The following is a 24,160-nucleotide window of genomic DNA, read 5'->3' as shown; positions in this document are numbered from 1 at the left end:
ACTGGCTGGATTTGTAGACTCACGGTTATTGATTTGTAGGCAAAGCTGCCTGCAATTGTTATTCGGTAAAACAACAACAACAACAACAATAATAATAATAATAATAATAATAAAGATCTGAGATGGTGCAATAGTTATTTGCGTTGAACTGACATGATGGTGGTGGGAGCGCTAGGGAGTGCCTCTGCGCCTCGGTCCATGGGGAGAGTCCGGGGAGGAAGGGGGAGGGGGGGGGGCAGGGAGAGTGCACAGTCCTGTAGTGAGTAGTGTGCAGTGGAGCAGTCCTCATCAGCAGCTTTAATACACACAGCAAAGATCTACTCTCTCTCTATCACACACACACACACATATACACACTTGCGTGCGTACAAAAGTGCTAATTTTTTTTCCTTTTACTCTCCAACACCTGCGCAAAAAAAAAAAAAAAAAAAAGGTGATGATGGTGCGCTTTGCTGGATGAGCCTTTCTGTCCCGTGTGTCCTGGAGCGCTTTGGTCTGAGTGCGGACTGAACGGAACGGAAGAGGAGCTGATCGACTGAAGTGTCCGGCGGAGAGGAAGTGAACAGATGTGAATAAAAGCACACTGACAGCTTATGGATGTGACTGATCCTTGCTTGCTTTGAGCGTCTAGTGGATGCTGCTTATTAAAGTGCTGTTTATTAGGATCTGTTTTTTACCGCGTCTCATTGGGAACCAGAGCAGTGCGCAGGGAGGAGGCGGACACGATGGAACTTTAAGCGCTATAGTGCATCCAGTCTTTCTTTAAATAATAATAATAATAAGAAGAAGAAGAAGAAGAAGAATAGACTAAAAGTGACTTTAGGAGGTGAAGCATGGCGATAAACACCGACACTGAGTTTGAGAAGTCGGGTCTGGCGGAGAGCAGCAGGGCGCAGCAGCAGGAGACCGAGAAGCTCCTGTGTGACGGCGGGGCGGGAAACGGGCTCCCCATGTCCACCTCCGGCATCCTCACTCTGGACGTAGAGAAAGGACCCGAGGGGGAGCAGAACGGCCACGGGGGGCCACAGAGATCCGGCTCAGTGGTGCAGCTCGCCTCGGCACCCCTGTCCTCCTCCAGACCAAGTCTGAGCCGCACCTCATCCACAGGCAACGCGGTGCAGGAGCAGCCCAAGCCCAAAGACTACCTGCTGCTGGTCATCCTGTCCTGCTTCTGCCCCGTCTGGCCCGTCAGCATCGTAGCGCTCGTCTATTCCGTCATGGTAAGGGAATGATGGCAAAGGTGCAACACTTTTTTTTAATTATTATTATTATTTTTTTTAATTATTATCTTATATTTAATAGGCTATAATAAGGAGTGCGAATTTAAATAATAGCCAAGAAAGTGTACAGCAAAACTTTAATGTGACGAATATATATATACTGTATACAGACTCAGCACAAAAAAAATATACACATTTCAGGAAAAGAAAAATAGTATTATGTATATTATATTATTAATATATATACAAATATATGACAAATAGCAATTAATAAGAAAAGTTTTTCTTGTATACATATGTATATGTATACATTTTTGGCTGACTCTGTGTGTGTGTGTCTATATGTACTTATATATATATATATATATATATATATATATATATATATATATATATATATGATAATAATATATTATTATATCATATATATTTAATATATTATTATATTAATAATAATAATTATATTAATATTATATGAATGAAATATACATCATACTATTTTCCTGAAATATATATATATATATATATATATATATATATATATATATATATATATATATAGCTATATATATATATATATATTTTTTTTTTTTTTTTTTTTTTTTAAGTAACTATCCCTTTGAAGATTTGTTGGTGATTTGATTAGGGCCATTTATGTGACTTATTTTTTTTTTAATAAAAATATTTGTTTCCAGGTGAATAGATAAATACACACATACATACATTACATATATTACCTGGAAATTAATCTCTTTATTAAAAATTAAGGCACATACAGTAAATGGCACTAATATAATCACATTTCCTCTATCAAATTACACTCCAATCTTCAATGTGACCCAAAAAAAAAAAAAACTACTGTATATGTTGTGTCTTCTCTGTAGGATGCTCCTCCTATCTTGTACCTTACATTTTAGAATTGAGCCTTAAACCTAAATTACGCTAGCTTTCTACATAAAAGAGACATAGCCTACTAAAGGTGCAAACCACGTACCCTTTATGGCCCCACTTCAGAGCAATGGTGCATTTTACTACCTGTTCTCCAAGAGAGCAATGATTAAATAAGGCATGTCATGTTGAATTTACTCTCACAGCAGATATTAGTAATTCAGCAGGGAAATATTGGTCACATCTGGGACACCCCCCTCATTCATACATACTGGATATTGGATACATAAAATGTTCTGTATCTTAATCCTTTCACTTTGGGACACCCAGCTTAACATAACCAGTCACTCATGTAGAGTTGAAACACTGATTTGTGTTTCTAAAAATGTTGACAGTAACAAGACCAGTACATGTAAAATAACAATAATAATAATAATAATAATAATAATAATAATAATTGAGAATGTAGACTGGTCTACAAAATATCTGTGTAGGATTTAAGAGAATAATTTCCTAGTTTTCCTTGTGGAGGGAATACGATAAGCTGTCTCTCCAGAGATATGTAAAGATAGATTGTTTTGAATTGCTGTTTCAGCAGTATCATGTGCATGCAGTGACTGCAACTGTGGCAAATTAGTAAAGTGAGATCTGCTCCACTTTTCACTGACATAATGAGGAAAATGGAGACCATTTTCATGGAGACCATGACAACAGGGTACAAGAAGATGCTTTTTAGGAAAATATCTTATACTCTTAAAATGGTTCTTTAAGAAACGTGGTATTTTTAGCTTTAAATTGGGATCTAGATTCTGAAAGGGAAGGGAAAAACATCACTGGAGGGACGAACTGTCAGGATGCCGCACAATGATTACTTACATTGTTTGTAAAGGTTGGTGTAATTTATCCACCGACTATAGTCATCAAAAAACAGTTTGAGCTTTTTCTGTTTAGAATTTAAATGAGTTTGGCTTTCATTTCTACTTCAACTGGGTGGTGAGTGTGAGAAGAAACAAGAGATGGCTTTTTAACTCAATAGTAGGAGAGACGAGGAAATTGCAATTGTTAGTCTGAGACAAGGCAAAGAAACAGCTTTCTCATCCTGTTGGATGTTGGTAGAGGATATTTACCCTTTCTCTTAGCTTTGGTGGACTGTGTTAGGGAAAGAAAAAGAAAAGCGACAGGAAGAGAACAAACAGTGCATTATCAGGATGTTTCAGGCTAGAGTATTTGCAAAGACTACTGAGATGAACCGAAACGCAGAGAATACAATACGGCTGGTTATAGGGTGAGGGCCAGTATGATGTACTTCGCAAGTTGTGGCTCATGGATGCAAAAAGGATCCCATTACTAAATCCATTTATTGAAATGAGCAAGGTTTGATGAAAAGGGAGGGCCAGAGCTGCTATATACCGCATGCAAGACGGAATTGAGTTATTGCTGTTAGAGCTGCAGCAGAGCACACTCATTTAGCATTCACGTTTACCTTATGTTCAATTCCTCCTCTTAGCATGACCAGATCAGTAGCATGGAAACCTTTCCAGCAATAGATAACTATTCATGTAAAAGCTCAGCAGCTGCAAACAAATAAAAGCCAAGGAAAATGATCATGCATATTGAGCAGTTTGCACATTTCGAAAAAAGGATTCGCTGAGTTCTTACACTACTAAGTGAACCATCACTTTCTAACTGCTCTGTGTCGGTGAGATTATGTTTCTACTGCACCTGCTCACATACTGACCGCAGAGGCTTTATGTACAGTAAGAGAGCTGAGTCAGTGGTTGATTGAACAATGCGAGTAGCTCTTACATAGCTGCTTCAGTAAACTGTGACTTTGATTGTCACTTTCGCTTCTGACCTCTAAAAGGCAGCTCCTGTCATTATTAATAGCTTAAGCCTATGTAAGAAAGTACCCCTCTTCACTATAGCAGATGACACCGGGCAAAATCGAAGGGGATCATGGTGTTGTCCGGTGTGTCTGATACCATGCAGAAATGCTCACACTGCAGCAGAACCAAAGAATATCAAATCCACAAGGGACATACTGCTGGAACAAAGCTAGCCATTAATCACACTCAGGGAGGTAATCTTGTTCCTCTTTTTTGCAAAAAAAATAAAATCATTAGCACATCTCCTGCACAGATTTGCATGGTTCACACATTTTAAATATCCAAAGCTTAAGAAACCAATATTGTTACACTCAACGTTACAAAGATTAATAGTCCTCGCTTTCTAAATAGGTTTTATATTGAACATTAAGGAAAGGCACTTCTGCAGGAACAAATATAGAAACCTATAAGGTATAAGGTATATATATATATATATATGCTTATATGGAAGACGTGTTCGTTAAATGGGAGGCTTCAGACTTCATACTGTGTGTTTGGGTTTTCAGGGATGTCAGGTGGAACAAAAGTAATCATTTCTGTTATCACGTGAAAATTTTAACACTACCGGAATACGGTTATGATAACGCAAAAAATGTAGAACTCTTAAGCATATTACTACTCTTTTTTGTTGTTCATAGAAACAACCAAAAACAACCATGAAACACCTGATCATGTGTATCTGTGCTGTTTCTTTGACTATGTCACCCTTTTGATTAATTTTGATCAGTTATGTTTGTATAGTTGATTAAAATGGAATAAAATTAATTGAATCATATTGCCTAGATTGTGCTGAAAACAAGGAAGTGTCACTCTGTACTATATATGTTTATTTTTAAAAATTGCTCTGAGCTTTAAGGGCCACCTTCTAATCTCAGTGGGTAGACAGTAAAGGTGTAGCATAATGACACTACCTGTATCTGTGTTCAGATTTACAGTAAAACCTTTCAGTTTTTGCTCACATTCCAGTTTTTAGTCATTTTTAGACATTCAGATGTGTACCCAGTATGTGTGTGTACAAACAAACAAACAAACAAACAAACAAACAAAAAAATACCTACTAACCTACTAACATTTTTTCCTTAAGTGACCTCATATAAGCACATCCCCTCCCCTGGCTTGTTGCTCAGCTCCACTCAGCTCTGTTCTTCTCCACCAGGGTGTGTCTCAGCAGTAGCCCATTTACATAGACGCTAAAACGGCATGTTTGGAAAAAAGTGGATTAAAAAAAAAATTACCATTTGAGGGAGTTATTTTAGCTCAAGCATTTCTAGAAGTCACATTTTGGGTGATCTCTGAATCCTGTGTAAACTTCTTAAAGAAATAGTAACATATCGGGCTATTAAATCCTGAAGTTGCATGGCCTAAACAAGATGTTTATAGCAAAAACAAACAAAAAAATCCAGAGGCAAAAATTCCAAATTTCCAGCAAGGCCTGTGATATTTGTCTTTTTTTTTTACTTCAGAGATCATAATTGGTCTCAGATAGAGATTTGGATGATTTATTTATTTATTTATTTATTTATTTATAGTTCATTGTACTGTATTTCCCCTATTTAAAAAAATGCATATTTATGTAATATGTAATGCAAATATAAATGCATCATGCAGCACTTTGTATGTCCTGTGAAAAAACGCACCTCATAATATCTGTATTTGTATCTGTTCAGATCATATTATCTTTTTCATTTAGTCTCTCATTCAGACATTAAGAAGAGGTTTTGGCTTTGCACCAGAACATTACAGGTATTCTGTCTATCCTCATGCTGTGTCATTATAAACCAGAGGCGATGACGGACCTGACGGATAAAATGGAATTTGATTATGCACAATTCTTTTTTAAGAACTTGGATCCCATTGATTCAAGGCACCAAGGTGGCTTCTCACTCTGATTGGACTAGAGGATCAATAAAGCTTCATTGCTCCAGCCACACATACCTCTGCTAGGATGTCAGAGCCACTCTGCAGCATTCGAAACTCGATGTGAAAGAAAAGGGGGGTTGCACACTTTACCACTGCACACACACACACACACACACACACACACACACACACACACACACACACACACACACACACACACACAGAGTGTATAGTATAAAGGTAGAATAATTCATGAATAATCGCTGTGACTGTGGGTCCACTGAACTACATCACTGTTGCACTGTATGCACACAAAGAAGGAGTTGGATTAAATTTAAAGTCATGAAACAAAGGAACGAAAACAGAGCTTTTTTTCATGCTCAGGAGCTGTGTCCTGGCAGAGGAGGGGCTGGGGGTGGGGGGTGGATTGTGGTTGTGGTTCTCACTCTGCTCAGGAACAGTTTGACAGAGTGGTAATTCAATCCCCTACGGTAGTGACCCCTGATCTAAGCAAACACACCTGCAATGCTAAGACGGAGTATAATGGGTGACCACGGCGCGTATACACACCAGTACAAATAGAGGATGAATAAGGATCGTCTAATAATTACTTTGCTGATTGCTAAATCTAAAGTAATGGATCAAACAAAATATTTTATTACAATGCAAAGGATAATGCTTTCTGTTCTAGATGTTTAGATTTATACCTGGAGTTATCAAATGACAGGTTTTCTCTGCTCTCAACCCATCATCCAATATATTGTCCAATTATATTAAACTGATGTTAAAAAATATATAAAGTGTGAAAGCTATCAAATCACCAATCAAATTGGATTGACAGACAGAAATTATAATCTATTTTACTGAAAGAAATAGTTCCTATAGGCCAAGGTTAATTAAAAAAAATCTTATCTGTTTTCTTTGAAGGTTTTAATTACATATATATCTGTGATGTCAATTTCATTGATGTCTAATCATACTGATGACTTCTAATGTATGCGCTAGAAGATGGAAAAGATTAATTTTTTTCTGGGATAAAAAAAAAAACTCTTGAAGCTAAATTTTAAAGCATTAATTTTTGCATCCAAATTATTCCAAATCGTGTTCAGCACCACGGACAGCGACAGAGCACCATAATTTTTTTAGGGTTATATCTCATCACTGAGCATGTGAAGAGAAATAAACGGATAATGGTGTGTGTGTGTGTGTGTGTATGGAAAGTGTGCTGCAGGCTGAGATGCCTCTGTCAGGGGCTTTCTCTTTCAGCCGTGTTGCTCTGCATCGATCGCTTTAATGCAGTCTAGAGGGGCTTTCCCCAGAGTGCACTGAAGCGCTAATAGGAAGTGGTGGCATAGGGTCCCTGTTAACGAGAATACATAGTCCGCCCGGAAGCTCGGCATGTCTCCACAAAGATATGAAGGCGGCTGCGGCAGCACTCACAGTGGCATCTAGTTATTATTTCATTCTGGAGACCAAAAAGCTGGCTGTGACTAAACATTCTATGATTTCATACTTGCAACCCAGAAGTAAATCTAATCAAAAGTTACTTCTTTAAGTAGTGTGATGCAGTGTGAAGTCAGGTGCTGCTCTTTGTTAGGCTGCTACTGTAATGGCAACTCATACATATTTGAGCAAGAAGCACTTTGTGCTCCTTGTAAGAGATGAGATTTTTTTTTTCAGCATTCTACATCTTTCTGTGTTTTTCATCCAGTCTAGAAACAGCCTACAGCAGGGGGATCTCGATGGGGCAAGACGTCTGGGTCGCCTCGCACGCCTGCTCAGCATCGTGGCTATCGTCCTGGGCCTGGTCGCCATTATCGTCTACGTTGTGGTGTCAGGTAATACACGCTACACTCATAGACTTGGTCGGTCTGGAAGAAGACGCTATCTGAAGTATACCAAACATACATAATCTATACTTTGGACAGGAATTGAAATTCAAAATGTATAGTGAAACATAAAAGATTGATTATCAGTTGTGTTGACCATATCTCACAAAGCTGTGTGTGCTTAAACAAAAGTTTACAGTTTAAAGTTTACAGTTTACAAGTGCAAAAGGTTAAAAGTAAAAATAGTTATAAACACAATAACAACACATCATTGTTAACATTTTCAAAAGATGTTATATGATGTCACTCAGACCAGACAGACCTGTCTCAGATCCACATACCTGTTAAAATGTATTAGCTAATCATATGGCAGCAGTGCAGCGCATACAACCAGGTAGATACAGGGTCGAGAGCTTCAGTTAATGTTCATATAAAACATCTTACTGGGAAAAAGAACAATGATGTCACTAACAGACTGTGGCATGGATTTTGGCACCAGACCAAAACTGTACTTCAGAAAATGTTAATCTCCTGAAACTTTTACACACAATTGTCTATTGAATGTATATACAAAATGCAATAATCTCTAAATGTATCTACAGTATGTCCTGTAATATTATCAAACGGATGACTTTTTTTTGGCCAGGCAGTATACTGTATATACACTACAACTCAAAAGTTTGGGATCACTTTCTAACTCCATGGTCGTTCCAGATTTTTATTTATACAGTGTAAAAAAAATATATTGAAGGCGTCTAAAATATGCAATAATCCTTTTAAACAGTTGATACTGAGATGTATATCTGCTCTGTAAAGCCTTTATAATGGTAATTAATGGTAACTAATCTGAGATGCTGTTTGTTAATTGGTGATTTCTGAGGCTGGCGACTCTAAATGAACTTCTCCTCTGCAGCAGAGGTAGGTTTTGGTCTTGCTTTTCTGGGATGGATTTTATGATAGTGCTTGATGGGTTTTGCAAATGCACTCAACAATACTGTTCTTGCAAGAACTATCCCAGTAAGGCTGACCTTCGTGTCTTAAAATAACAACTGAATGTTGTTGTTGTTGTTGTTGTTGTTACATAATTACCTAATTCCCATGTTTTATTTTATAGTTTTGAAATCCCCAGTATTGTTGCAAAATGTAGAAAATAAATCAATGAAAAACAAAGAAATTGCAAGTGATCCCAAACTTTTGAGTGTATGTCTTCAAGTTGAAGGATGAATGATCAACATCGAGTTTTTATCATCAAATCACATATCACAACAATCACATGATAGTCAAGCATCACTTGTTTTTTTCTATTCAGATGTTTAATATGAGCAATTAACTGCAGCTATTGACCTGTATCTACATGAGTGTATGCACTTCATGCGTTTATTTGATGATGATACTATGATCGATGATGATTTGGTAATTGGAAAAGCAGTGTAGGTAGTGTTTCTTTTGTCTTACAGATATGCATTTCGTTTGAGAACTGGGTTCTGATGTAGAACTTACAGCTCGGTTGTAGGTGCAGATGATAAAACCTTAAAAATAAACTGCGTGTACTGTATGCGAGTAACAAACTGAGCAAAATGTCATAATGCGTCCTTCTCGAAAACACCCAAATTGCATTAAATGTGCAGTTTAATATATTGTAAGGTATCTCATTACTACTCGCTGCTTGATAATATTCCATAATGCAGATGCATTTAGAGATTATAGCATGTAGAAGGTTAATGAATGTTTCCTTGGAATGGACACTTGAGTGATAAATGATTCTGCTTTCTCCCACAGTGAGCTAAAGAACAGGAACACCAGGCTGACGAGAAAGAACCATCCACAGCAAAAACAAAAAACTAACAAAAAAACCCTCTACTGTGTAATTAGGGGTAAAAAAAAAAAAGAAAGATATTTCTAATAAAACTATCTACAAAACCTAAAAAGAAATTAAGGAGTGTAGCAAAAATAAGATCTATTTATAGAGAAATGACATGCATGCTTCAGGTTAATGTGTGCTTGATTGATAAAAAAAAAAAAAAGAAGGAAAAGGTTTTAAAAAACTGAACAGTGAGTGCTTAGAATACACAAAACACTGTTCTTCCGAAGAACTGACCGAAGACGATGCCAAGGAGGATGAGAATGGAACTCTTCGGCAACATGAGGACTTTGAGCTGCGAGCCGCATCATAACCGTATATTACTCTTGAAATATCCAGATGCACAGATATATTTGCAATATAACTCTTCACATCTATTTTATGTAAAGATTTGTATGACATAAAAAGATGAATTGAACTCTGGGGAATCTGGAGAGTCTTCGCAGGGGGACGCTGGTGGATGACACACGACCTCACGGACACATGGAAAATAGAAGCGATTCTAAATGGGAGGAGTTTTTTTCGTTTGTTTTTTTTGAGGACATTTTTTATTTTGTGACTTTTGATCCAGGAAGACGGCCACATGCATGAGAGAAGCCGGACGTCATCACCTCCCGCTAGAAAGACTAGCGTTTAGTTTTTGTTACTTTAGGATCGCACACATTCCACGTCATTGGCACGGTTCTCTTTGCCTTGCTGTTGGAAGCGGTGAGCACTGAAACGCATGATGAATCCTGGCCCTCCAATATCCCCCCCTCCCCCAAAACCCCAAAAACCCACCCCCCGCCCACTCTGAGCTACCTGCTGAAGCATGGACATGAACGTCTAGAGGCATGACGAGGGCAGGACGACTTCACCGTACTCTGTGCCAAAGCCCTCAGAGCTGTACTCTACCCACTGAATCACTGAAACCACTAGTGCAGAATGCCAGTCTAGCTCTTCTGGACTCCTAAACTTGTATACGTATGCTATATATCCATATACTTATCAAACTATATAGGCATGCTGTAGACAGACAGTCTATCTGTTTGATATTCTCTCTCTCTCTCTCTCTCTCTCTCTCTCTCGCGCACACACAAAAAAAATCTCCATCTTACAAATTAAGTTGTTTCTTTGATATGACACAAGTTACAGTATTTCCTGCATCTCCGTAAATTTATTATTTGATTTTGCTATCAGGTTTTTACACCGTAGAAGGAATAAATGAAGCCTACTCTCTCATTCTGTTCATCCTGATTTAAGTACTTTACTGCCCCATTCACTGATTTCTAAGCACTTTATTACCTAAACCTTTCCAGGTTTTTAGCTCCAGATCCTTGATTCTTCTTACATTGAACTAAAAAGAAAAAAATGTATCTTTGATATATTGCCTTGTTTGTTTGTTTGTTTGTTTGTTTTTGTACAGGTAGAGACTGTTACTATCAGAATTACTACCCAGAATCACCTAGGAATAGATTCTGCATAACATTTTACCTCATCCACTGCTTTTCTGTCCTTACTGAGTGTGTGTGTACTTATGTGTATGTGTGTGAGAGTGAGTGTAAGTGGTAGAAATGCTAAGCTTTGATCAGAGTCGTGGAACATTTAGTCAAAACAAAACAAAAAACAAACACAGCTCACTTACAGGAAACATGTGTTTGATATGTCAGGTACTTACTGTACAGAAAAGTGCAGTGCCAATATTGATGAGATGCACAAGTGCTGCTAGGTGTCAAATACTGTGATTTATTTATTTATTTATTTATTTATTTCCCTTCAACTTCAAGTTTATGGTACCTTTGGTTAACTTTGGATATGAATTTTCATTTCATGAGTTTCATTGTGTACTTCTGCATGGGTGGAATAAATGTTAACACGCATGGTCTACACACCGTGTCCGCTTACTCATTTAGTCGGCAGTTATTATTGCAGAGGGATTCAGAATAAGGGGGAAAAATTTATTTTATTTTTTTATTTTTTTATTTAATTTAATTTAATTTAATTAAAAAAATTAAATTAAAATTAAATAATAATAATAATAATAATACAAATAATATATTATTATTATATTATAATAAGAAAAGCATAATAACATCTGGCTATATATATGTAGCCAGATGTTATTATGCTTTTCTCTGACAAAGGTCTTACAGCATCACAACCGGACATGTGCAAACTATTCATCACAATCTGTCTGTGTGAGTAAATAATGCATATATCAGTAAAACAGCGTATCTACAGGCTAATTTTGTGCACAAGATGGAAATTATACAGAAACCTACTACAGTCTGTTTTTTTGTTGCAGTTTTTTTTTTTGGCCTCTGCACACCACCACCAATACTTACGTTGCGAGCCAAGTCAAGACTTTCAAGGGCTTTGACAAAAGTGTGGCATTAACCATTTGAGAAATACAGATCATTTTAATACACGCATATTTTGGGGTGGCTCATAAATAATGGAACAAACTAACGTAATTATTTAAACTAACATAATTAGTTTATGTGGGACAGGGTTAGCTCAGTGGTTAAGGTGTTGGACTGCTGATTGTAAGGTTCCAGGTTCAAACCCCAACACCACAAGGTTGCCACTGTTGGGCTCTTGAGAAACGACCTTAACCCTCATAAGACTACTCTTGGGTAGCTTTCACTGTATGTTTTTAGTCATCATCCATATGCACTATAAAGCAGCAGCCTATACAGTATGTTTGGCAGCATTTGGCTAAAGAGCAGAATGATACTGAAACTTTGATCAGCAGTTAGGTCATCAATAAGTACTAATGATGAAATTCCATTGGCGGTCATACACACTTATGCCATAACACTGTGTCTACCAAGTTGACAGATGATGTAGCATGCTGTTGCTGTACTTTTCTCTTTCCATCATTTAGGTTTCATCGATCTAAAGAGTCTGGCAAAGTCTAATCTGACCTTTATGGAGCATCTTGTTATGAAGCGTTTGTATTTTTGTCTTAAAGCTGTCCCTTTAGTGTAGACTTTGACAATAACACACCTACTTCCTTGAGATGTTGTAAAATGGTTCTTCATCCACTTAAGTTGTCCTCCGCAGTCTTCCAGGCCTTTTGCTGTTGCTGAGCTTACCTTTTTTTGTGAGAATGTTTCAAACTATTGTCTAGGCCACCAACAGGGTTTTATCTCTCTGATGGCTTTATTTAGGGTTTTTTTTCCCAACCTAATGAAAAGATGCACCTCCACTTGCGTACCGCCCCTTTGGACCTCATGTTGAGAGATCAAACACTCAGACCCTTTAATCTGCTCGATTAGCCATGGAGTAACGGAGGAACAGGTTACACCTGGCCATGCAACTGGTTGTCCCCTTGTTGTTCCATTATTTATGACCCCCTTTAAAAAAAATGCCGGAATTCCTGAATGGTTGATGCCACATTTTTGTCAAATCCCTTGAATTAAAGCTGAAAATCTTGGCTTCATTCATATCTTGAGTGCTTCATTTCAAATTTGTTGTGGTGATGTAAAGAGGACAAATGCCAAAAAACTCATCTTGGTTACAAAATTTATGGACCTGACTGTTCCTAAGTGAAATAATGATTATTGTGTCAAATCTTAAATTAAAGGTAATGTAGCAAGTTAAACTGAAGAATTTAAAAAGTGAAATGAAATTATTTAACTAAACTAATGCAGTGGATTAATTCATGTACAAATATTACAAAGGTGATTAATATTCATAACTTTATTTGGAAGAATAAAAGCAAACTGCGTCACCCACATTCATTTAAAAAAAAATTTTTGTCTCTTAGTTTGGATAAACTTGATTAACTTCAAAGTGTGAACTTTTCCAGCAAAACATTCAATCACTTCCTTAAAGAGAGCTGATTTTCCCCCCTTTGTCATAAGTTTGCATAGAACAGGGTAAGAATGCTTTGTCATAACTAATATACTGTATTTATTAATTAGAAATCACAACCAGTGTTAATTATTCAACTTGGATTATCTGTGTAACAGCCATGCAAGCTCCTGGGAATGACTTGCTACTATACGAGTAAGAACATATTGAATTCCATTCTTTAATTTCTATCCAGGACTATTTTTTAAGTGATGCTGTTAGACACAACTAATTAGACCAGTTCAGAGCAAGTTCACACCAGTTCAACAGTTAAGGGTTAATTGGTTGTCCTTTTCTGGAAACCCAGAAAAATAAGATATACCTGAAAAGGACAAATGCAAAGAATACCTGATTTAAGTGGTATCTGGGTCAAATAAAATATACACGTTTTTACAATATAGCATTGCAATAAAAAAAGGCCTAAAAGAAATCATAAGTTGTAAGAAATGTGGATTCAACAGAGCACAATACTGTACTTTCCACCTCTAAATACACACAAATTAAATCCAGTGCATTCTTACAATTGCATATTTAATATAATATGAACATACAGTACATGCAGAAAGTAAATTGGCATATAAACTAATCTCAGTGTAAGGATTAGGACACTCATTGGCTTTATGAAGGATGAACTACTACAAGGCAGCAGGGTGGCGTAGTGGTTAGCACTGTCACCTTGCACCTCCAGGCTCCGGGTTTGATTCCCGCATTTGTTTTGGGTTTGCATGTTTTCTCCCCGTGCTTGGTGGGATTCCTCGCACAGTCCTAAAAGTAAGAATGCCAGGAGAGGCTCGGGACCTGCTGCAGTGATTCTTGTGAACGTTCAGAGAGTTGAAAGCTCTCAGGGAAAAAAAAAACCTGGTTTGATCATCAAAGTACAATCACATTACACCACCACATTACAGGAACTTGGCACCAAGTTACTGCCACAACCACCATACAGTCCCAACCTCGCTTCAACCCATTTCCACATTTGGGCCATTAAAGGAGATCTGGGGAGGTCAGCGTTTCAATTGTGAAGCAGGCAGTCTGATCATGGCTTTCAATGTACTTAGACAACTTTCTACCTCGATGGTGTCCAAGCACTAGTGAAAAACTGATATAAGTGCATTAGTGTAGCAGGGGATCTTATATAGAAAAAAAGGGAGTTTTTATTTTCCCAAATGTGTCCTGTTATTCTGCACAATTAAAACATCTGGTTTGACTTGAAAGCGCCACATCGTTACACCCAAATAGCTTTGATTTACAGTCAGTTCAATGAGTTTTTAGACATTTAAAGAATTTTCAGATTTTTGCCTTTGTACTCCATCACAATGCATTTGGAATTTACAAACCCAAGTGTAGACTTTCATCTTCAATTTTAGGGGCTAAACAAAATATTGCGTACTTTCGGAGAATGTTTTGAGTCAATGTCAATCTAAACTGAGCAATGCCACTCATTCAAATTAATCCCATAAATTTTACGCCAGTTGTCTGAATCTAAGCAGAATAGCTATACAGTGCTGTAAAGAAGTATTTGCTCCCTCCTCTTTTTTTTTGCATGTTTGTCACACTTTTAGATCATTGAACTGATTTTAATATTACATAAACATAACCCAAGTAAACACAAAACGCATTTATTAAGGGAAAAAAAGGCCAAACCTGCCTGGCCCTATGTGAAAAAGTAATTGCCCCCTAAACCTAATAACTGATTGTGGCAACCCTAAAGGAAACAACTGCAATCATAACTGGCAGTCTTTCACATCGCTGCGGAGGAATTTTGGCCAAGTCTTCTTTGCAGAATTATTTTAATTCAGCCACAGTGGATAGTTTTCGAGCATGAACAGCTTGTTCAAGGATCACAATCGGATTTAAGTCCAGACTTTGACTAGACAGTTCCAAAAGCATTAAATTAGCTTTTTTTAATGAGCCATTCAGAGGTGGACTTGCTGGTGTGTTTTGGATCATTGTCCTGCTTCATTACCCAAGTGCGCTTGAGCTTGAGCTGACCGTACACTTAAAAACGCATTTACTAATCTAGAAAATGTGAGATTCAAAAATAAAAAGAAATATGCACAAACCTAAATAGGTAAAATGTTGGTACTCAGTAATGGTCTAGTTTAACTAGTTTTTAAAAGGAGAGTAGATAAGTATAAAGGAGAAAGTAGAGTAGATAAGTATGTGATTCGAAACAAAATCGTACGTTTGTTCATTTGGTTGTGGACACAATGTCACACAATTCTGCGCCACTTGGGCTTTAAGTGTTGGCAAAGTTAAAATACCCCTCTGATTTGATTGCTTGGATGATGAGCATTTGTTTTTCTGTCTCAGAGACAGGAGTTTCACCCTCAGTGCCAGATTTTAGATTAAATGGAATGTGTGAAAACCTTTGCAAAGAATCAGAAAACTTAATCACTGATTGCACCCCAAAACTACTATCCGGACCTTCAAATTCCTCTGTGAGGTTTTCACAAGTTTACCAAGATTAACACTGTTTGGTGCTTTTGAATTCAATAATCCGAACTGAGGAATCTTCCGGCAACATCTGAGTGCTGAGAAAACTGTAAAGTACAGTATAGCGTGCAACAGAACTGATAATCTGGTTAAATGCACCTCATCGTAATCTACTCATCTCTTCACTCTGTGCAACCGGATAGCCCCAAAGATGACACATGGAGTACAACTCCAGCAGAGGCTGAACTATGCATCATAACGTAGGAGTGAAGAGGATTTCCCAGCAGCTGGTACACACCCATGTTACCTCTCCCATGTGAGAATTCTAAGAGGGAACAAAACAACGACAGAAATACGACGTCCTGTTAGAGCTGCCGTCCAGCAATCGAATTTTTTTTTTATTTGAGCTTTTTATTTTGGGATGCTGTATCAAGCAAAAACAGAAACAGGACGATGATGCTGTGACCTTTAGATAAAGCCATGAACGGGAAGAGCGTTGTTGCAGGACTGATGACTCTGATTGTTAACCATTTAGAGCATGGCACTGCATCAGGATGACTATGCAAAACCTCGTGAGACACAGCTGGAGAACATCTGTACATACCAGTCAAGACATACAAATTGGGGTGGGGGAATGGTTATTTCCTAAATAGAGAAAATTGAAGTTATAGTTTGTACTGTATATGCATATGGAGAAAATATATATATAATCATGTCACTTTAATAAAACAAATAAAAGTGCTAAGTAGCCACAGTTTATCATTATAATAATAAGTAAAGCAGATGCCAGAGCTAGCACTCAATCTAGACGAATGGTTCCTCAAACTTTTATAGGTCATCTTAATAGTATTATTTAATAACATTAAAATATTACCAATTCTTCAAAATTGTACAATAATATTTCACAATAATATTAAGAGCTTTACACTCTGGAACTTTTCACAGTGGGGGTCAAAAGTATTGAGACAAAATGGAAATTTGTGAAGTTAATGTTTTAATGACATTCTCGGATGTTAAAAAGAATGACAATCAAGATAATTGAGAATAGAAATTTTATTAATCTTATTTAAGAAAAATTATGCAGGTGAAATTGCTAAAAATGAATCTTTTTACAGTTTTTAGTATGAAGTCCTTAAATCTTCAAAACCTGCAGTACAAGTCGTCTGGTGTCACTCCTGACTGCTTCCTGACCCCTTCACCATCACCATATCTGCTTCTTGAACATTGCATTCCAAACATAGCCCCCTTTTTGCTCTATACACTGCGCAGCCAAAAAGGTTTCCCATCATATTTAATTGATTGCGGTGTGTAAAAATGATTCCTCATGCTCCCAGAATCACTTCTATATTCTGCATCCGTGCCAGTGAGGATGGAAAAAATATATATATTAATGGGATAACCTGGACATTCAGTCCATTCAGGTCATCAGCTGACTTCATTTTATTGCCACATATAACATTGCAGGGTCCTAGACCTGACCACCTGAAGCAACCACAGATCATAACACTGCCTCCAGAGGGTTAAACAGACCACATGACCCTTTCCTGTTGCGCTAAAGCATAATATTTATTAAAGCCATTTATCCCTGATTAGCCTCGTTAACAAGTTGATTTCTATGGCTACACAGCGGTTTAGTCACAATTAAAAAAACTGTGATTTCTACTGTCCATTCTTTTTTAATGCAACTTGACCAAGCGTTTAAGTGATCTCCATTTATCGTTTTTTTCTTTGACCACATTTCTTCCACATTGCCATCCTTTCAGTTTTTACCTGAATTCAAGTAATTTCAGCAATCTAATCATCTGTTTGATGAAGGGCAATAATATGACTCTTCTAAAACAGTTTTTTTTTTTTGGCCAGGCAGTGCATCATTCACTCTTCTGTGAAGACCTTGCAATGGATTTTGATTTGTAACAGTTGGGATATGCTGAATCAGCTTCAAGAGGATTAGTGAGGTCAGCTACTGATGTTTGCCAAGAAGTGTCCATAAACCGCCGACCATTTAGTGTATTACAGAATGTCCATGCTTCATGAACCCCACAACTCCAGACTACAGCTGCTCAAAGAAGCGAGCAATAGAATTTAGCTAACTGTTTCCTAACCATTAAAAATCTAGAACTTCTGCAGAAATGGTTAGAACAAAAATCTGCACATTCTTTCAGTCTGTCTCTCTCTCTCTAAACCAAAACAATCTAACAAACAGTAGTTACACAGCTGTTTTTGGATTTTTTTATGTCAATTGTTGTGCATGTAATTTATTCTAACTTTTTAATTTTTTGTCATTTATTCTATCAGAATAGATGATGGAACTAAATGCAGTGATTTCAAATCATCATAAACTTGATGAGAATATTTTCCTCTCGGTATAAAAATAAACAAAATCCACCATGTATCTGTTCTGGGTTACTGGTTTAAAAGTAGTTACTTATTAATGAATGGACATGGATGCAAAACAGCATACGCTCATGTAAATAAATGCACCTGTTCTTTATCTCGCTAATATCATGCATGTGCGACTGCAGCTATATTAAATATATATCCTATTCCTTTAACAGTGCACAGTCATTCATTGCATTCTCCCTTTTGTGACTGGCTGTTAACCAGTTTTATTTGTTACTACCAAAAAATAAATAAATATATAAATCAATCCTTGCTAGTGGTGGTTACCGGACCAAAATTAAATAAAAGAAGAAAAATTTACAAATATGAACCATTGGTAATGGTCTGGAACATTGTGCAGTAGGGAAAAAAGACTTTAAACTAATTATAACTTATGTTTGGTTTCCTTTTTTGTGCCCAAAGTGTGCCTGGGAATCCTGATTAGGAGTATTGGAGCCTTGCTTCATTTGCCTGAACCTTTTTTCAGGAGCTGCTCTATTAAACATTGCCTCTCCGTCATCTTCCGGCTCAGTTGATGTTAAGCTACAGTAGACGAACCGCAGGCTTGAACAGATGATTCCGCATCTCTTTATTTTTCTAATATTTCATTTTGTGCTGGCAGCAAAATCATAGAGGTAGGAGGTTAATCACATCTCTATGCACTATGATGCAAATTTTCATTGTCACCACTGGCCGTGAGCCCAAACAACCTGTCTGCAGAATTAAAAAAAATAAAATTAAAATAAAAAACTACCCACATTTTCACTTTTTAATATTGTGTATGAATAATTTATTAAATCACATGGTACATAACATGATGAACATCCCCTTCACTAAAAGGACCATCACATTAAAATCCTCTTTACCCCAATAATCAACAGTGACGGCACAATTTCACGGTGCTGTGTCACAGAGAGACTTCTTTTCTTTCTTTTTTTTTTTTAAAGCCAGTATAAGTATTACAGGCTGCTCTTTAAAACCAAAAAAAAATGTTCTGGTCTTATTATTTGGTCTCCATTTCATTGTGATCAGAAGAGCATGTTTGTGTTAAGAAGGAAAAAAAAATGCTGTAAGAGCCACATCCAACCCAGTGCTAGATACAAGTAAGGTAGTCCATGCTGGCCACAATCAATTCTGTTATTTGATTAGGCCAAGTGGGAGTCTGCTTAGCAGCCTCCAGGGTCCCATTTGCTGGACATATTCTCCAAGTCGTGCCACTGCTCGCAGAACAGCCCAAAATGCCATCAGATCCTTCGTCAATCAGTGAAATGCATAAAGCAACAGAAGGATGGTGCAGACGCCAATAACTCCACCCAGAATTAACGAGTCTCTTCTCTTCCTTAAGTTGATTCGCTGGATGAGGCTATTGATGGCAGGAAATCGATCTGGCAGGGAAAGTTAAGGTCCAAAAGAAAAGTTCCAAGAATTTTCAAACAATTTAAATGAAATTATCTTAAATAATAGTCTTTCTAAACAATTCAATTTTATTTTATTTATATAGTGCTTTTAACAATGGTCATTGTCTCAAAGCAGCTTCACAAAAATGAAAGAAATTCATAAAAATAATAATAAAAAAAACACTAAACAACACTTCTAAAGTATGCAGTATTTCTTTTAAGAAATATTTATGGGCTTGCTTTTAATAATTTCCATTTTAAAAGTGGTACTTTCAGCAGTTCTAATGTTTGGAATAATAACCACCACAACAATTAAGGATCCCTCTGTTTCTTTCTCGGTAACTAGTTTTCAGTATTTTTTCTGTTTGTATGGAACCAAGACAAGCACTTCCACAGGTGACATCTAATTAATAAGAGGTTTAAAAAAAGAACCAGACACAGTGTTTCACAGAATCACTGATTTGGAAAAGGATCAACCTGTGTAAGCTAATCACCTTCGAAATGGCACACAAAAGCCCAATCCCAATTCTACCCCTTACCTCTACACTTAGCCCTACCCCTTCGTTTGGCGCGTTCACGTGAAGGGGTGTCTCATTTCTCTTTTGGTTGGAGGGGTAGGGGGAAGGGGAAGGGCCAGATAGCCCTCCAAATGAAGATTTTTCGGGACCTCACTTCAAACGAAGGGCTAAGCGAAATTTTCAAGATGGCTGCTCACTCGAGCAAGCAGACCCATAAATGTAACTAATTTTTGCCATTAATAAGGATTTTTATGACAAGTTGTCATTATATGTACATTACCTTTAGTCCTGTGTTTGTGTTTATGGTGATGTTCTGTAAAGAAACGCTTGCAAAAAAATCGCTAAAGTTTGCTAGCAGATAGCACCAATTGCACGATATTACAAAAATATATTTTTATGTCATATACACTTTACTGCATGCTACAAACAAATATGAAAGTTCAGTAGCACGGCAGTTTGCTGAGCTTTTGATAACGCATTGTTTGTTTTGCCTACGGCCATACTGTATGTGTACATGTAAATGAACGGATATGTATGATGACGTATAACAGTGTTGTAGTGGTGTCCCATTTCTTAGGGGAAATATTTTAACCCTTCCCCTTTCCACTTCGTTTCAAGGGACAAGGGGAAGGGGCGAGGGGTAGGGGAAGGGGTAGAAAATAGAATTGGGATTGGGCTAAAGTCATTTGACTTTTAATTGTGATCGGCTGTGGTCATTTTGATAAGCTCAACATGAAAAGCTGGAGCATTTCCATCCCTGGTACTGCAACTGAAGCAATCAATCAATTATGAATGGCAAGATACTGTGCAAAGATCTCTGACCAAGAGGCCAACAGGAACTCTGAAGCAGTTGCAGGAATTTATAAGTGTTCATTGTGTGCATGTGACCACAATGTCACAAATTCTTCACATATGTGGCTTGTATGGGAGAGTTACAAGAGAAAAAAGGATTTTGTTTGTTTGTATTAGGCTTTATTGTCATATCAGCTTCCCAGGCTATTTCATGACATATTAAACATTAAACTGATTTATTCTAACCAATATAATATTGTTATAATGTAAGAAATTTAAAGACTTGTGGAAAAAGTAAATAAAAATAATAATAAATAAAAATAAATAAATATCACATTATAGCATGGCCTTAGCCAGAAGAACAAGACTTTACATTAGGTTCTTTAGGTGCACTTTTGTTAAGAATTGTAAAAGTTTTTCTGGTTTTGTCTTGCAGAATATGTTTTTAAACTTTTGTTCTTGTAGAAATTGTTTTCTTATGGTATTAAAACTTGGGCAAATCAAAAGTATATGCTTTATGGTTAGACTAGTGCTACAGTGTTGACATTTTGGAGGAGGGGGAGGAAGACATGTAGTCACGACTGAGCATTGCAAAAACACAGCTGGTCAGATGAGACTAAAATTTAATTATCTGGCCATAACACCAAACGATATGTCTAGTGAAAATCCAATACAGCTCACCATCCAAATTACACCATACCTACAGTAGAGCTGGAGCTGATATACCCTGTTATGGGAAATGTTTATCTGCAGGAGGGGCTGAAACACTTGTCAGAATAAAAGAAAAATGGATGGGGCGAAATACAATTCTTAAATTCTTAAGGAAAATCTACTGACCACACAGTGGTTTAAGAAGAAAATGGTAAATGTCCGAGTCAGAGCTCAGACTCAAACCTCATTGAAAATCTGTGGAATGATTTAAAGACAAACAATCACCATCAAATTTAGTTGTGAGCAGGTCTCAAAGGAGAGTGGGCTAATAATGCAACGTCTAGATATGCAAAACTTCGTGTGCCATCAAAAAGGTGCTTAACTTCACCTGATTAAACTTACAAGTAATTCTTAAGAGGAGGTGATTCTTTTCCTAATCTTCTATTCTGTTTTTTTTTATTATTATTATTATTCATTTTTATTTCCCGACATGGTGGTGGTGTTATAGCTTTCACTATGATGTTAAAATGATGCACAGCTGGATGAAACAAAAACTGTCTTCATTTTCAGCTGCAAAGCAACAAAATGTCATTATTGGGGGGGGGGGGGGGGGGGGGGGGGGGGGCATTTCTATACCCACTTACACAGATAATATGCAGTGACAATGACAATTATTTTTTGAGACAGTATGCATCATGCATTATCAGGGAAATGTAGAAAAACCATAAAGGCTTTTAAAGGTCACAACTTGACCAGTTATTGAATGGGCTAACGATGTCTTGATCCTAAAAAAAAAGAGCATTTAAGGGAAAAAGTAAACAAATCTACATATTTTATAATTAGGTAAATGTAAACAAACGTAGCGTAAAAAAAAAAAAAAAAAAAGAGGATGGCAAAGAAAACAGAGGTCAAATTTTTCATCGCGAACCAACCTGTAATTAATTTGGAGTGGCTGAGCTTTGGGTACTCGAGACTACTTTACAAAATGTTTATGCTCAAGGAACAGGGACAGTGTTTTTGAAAACTTTTACATATCATTGTGCTCAGAGCTAACAGTTTCAAGGACAACTCTCTGTACAAGATCTTTGGTGATTGTAGTCATTGCTTGATGCGTTCAATTTAAGCAAATAAAAGGATACTGGCCAGAGTGTTGACCCTGCTCTGTATAGACTTTAGCATGCCTCGCTGGGAGGTCATATTTTCCTTGGTTGCCATGGCGATACTGCAAAAGGACAAGAGAGAATGGTTTTTACATAAAGTAAACATTGGATTAACAGACAGCAGCCATCGTCTACTCCGCTGTACACCATCTTTAATACTGAAGGCTTAAATGACTTTGCTGTCGCTCTGTAAATGCATGACCTGGTTATGCACGCTTAGACTTTTCTAAAACTGTCAGGCAAATCCAGAGCCAGCACTTATTTGTCTTCTTCAGCTGAGTCTTGCTTTCCTGTAACTGGGAGAGAGGATTAAATTGCAGTGTGACACTATAGCTCACTCAGGATTGGGCTCAGCAGCTTTTTCGAAGTGTAAGTGATAGCCTGGCGCCTTAAGCGTATGCTGTAAGCTGCAGCTATTAACTATGGGAGCGAGACAAAAAAAAAAAAAAAAGATGTTACACAAAAATCATCCAGGGCTGGAATGCAAATAAGGGGCAAAACAAATTAACAAAGCAGAATAATTGCAGGGCTGTGTGTGTTTACTCTAGACATTATGCCTTGCCACAAAATGAATGCCACTTTTGTACATAATCAAAATAAACGTAATGTTTACAGCCAGCTTTAAACTACGCACGTGCAGATTTACCCCTTCGTGTATACTGAAATAATCTGTGTACAAAAGGGTGTCATACTCCTGTCCTGGAGGATCATAACTCCACAGAGACTTTCCCTCTTCACACTCACAATAATTACATGCTTGGGAATTAGCTGATGATGTGTTACATGGTGCTATGATCCCCCAGTAATCTGTTGACATCCTTGATTTAGATGTAACTGCAACATTACAAAGCACATTTTATGTAGTTCTATAACTGTGCTTAATTCTTATATATATATAAATATATATATATATATATATATATATATATATTTTTTTTTTTTTTAAGTTCAACTCCCGCTTAAACATACTGCAGCATTAAATCACAAACAGGAGTGGAACAAGACAAAATATAACACAGACACACTGTGTAATAAAGACAACTCTTTGTGCTTTTTCCCTTGGTGCCTTTAGACATAAACAACCATATCTTTGTTTCAGGACAGTTTCAGTTCTCCAGATACCACAGATTTTTATCACTCCTGAAAGCTCTGCTGACGACCCCTTACCTGAAAACTGGAAGACTGGATCTATACAGAAAGCACTTCATGAGAACATACAGGGAGTCCCAGACTTACGAACATTCGAGTTACGAATTTTCCGCCGATACGAACGGACCCCGGTTCTACTTCCGGTTCAATCACCGAAGTAGTTCATTGGCACTGTACAAAAAATAGACACTGCAGATAGCCAGATACTAATATTGACATTATATATAATATTTTTAGTGTGTAAGTGAATGTATAAAATATCTAAAGTCGTATGTGGTATATTGTATATGTGTGTGCAGG

At 37.1% G+C, this 24,160-nt stretch overlaps 2 protein-coding genes across 2 annotated transcripts in view; one reads left to right on the top strand and one right to left on the bottom strand.

Annotated features, from left to right (window-relative positions):
* The first annotated feature begins 338 nt into the window (after window positions 1-338).
* trarg1a (trafficking regulator of GLUT4 (SLC2A4) 1a) lies at window positions 339-10,603 on the top strand. Its single transcript, XM_053507629.1, has 3 exons — window positions 339-1,220; window positions 7,566-7,692; window positions 9,463-10,603. Exons 1-3 carry the CDS (start codon window positions 834-836, stop codon window positions 9,468-9,470), a joined length of 522 nt encoding a protein of 173 aa, XP_053363604.1. The 5' UTR covers window positions 339-833; the 3' UTR covers window positions 9,471-10,603.
* Window positions 10,604-18,625: 8,022 nt separating this feature from the next.
* Window positions 18,626-24,160, bottom strand: part of gosr1 (golgi SNAP receptor complex member 1) — a 39,215-nt gene continuing 33,680 nt past the window's right edge. The window contains exons 8-9 of the mRNA XM_053507375.1: window positions 22,691-22,773; window positions 18,626-19,578 (exon numbers count right to left, since the gene is read on the bottom strand). Coding sequence (XP_053363350.1) covers window positions 19,454-19,578; window positions 22,691-22,773 — 208 coding nt within the window. The 3' untranslated portion in view covers window positions 18,626-19,453. The remainder of the gene's footprint in view (window positions 19,579-22,690; window positions 22,774-24,160) is intronic.

The sequence above is a fragment of the Clarias gariepinus genome, chromosome 11 (genome assembly GCF_024256425.1).
Source record: "Clarias gariepinus isolate MV-2021 ecotype Netherlands chromosome 11, CGAR_prim_01v2, whole genome shotgun sequence".
NCBI lineage: Eukaryota > Metazoa > Chordata > Actinopteri > Siluriformes > Clariidae > Clarias > Clarias gariepinus.
The sequence above is the reverse complement of the archived record's forward strand: the minus strand, read 5'-3'. Positions and strand labels throughout refer to the sequence as shown.

Excerpts from the sequence above, each read along its gene's own strand:
- trarg1a (XM_053507629.1), top strand. The coding sequence starts at position 834 with ATGGCGATAAACACCGACACTGAGTTTGAGAAGTCGGGTCTGGCGGAG. Across the intron at positions 1,221-7,565 it reads CGCTCGTCTATTCCGTCATG|TCTAGAAACAGCCTACAGCA; the intron begins GTAAGGGAATGA and ends TTTTTCATCCAG.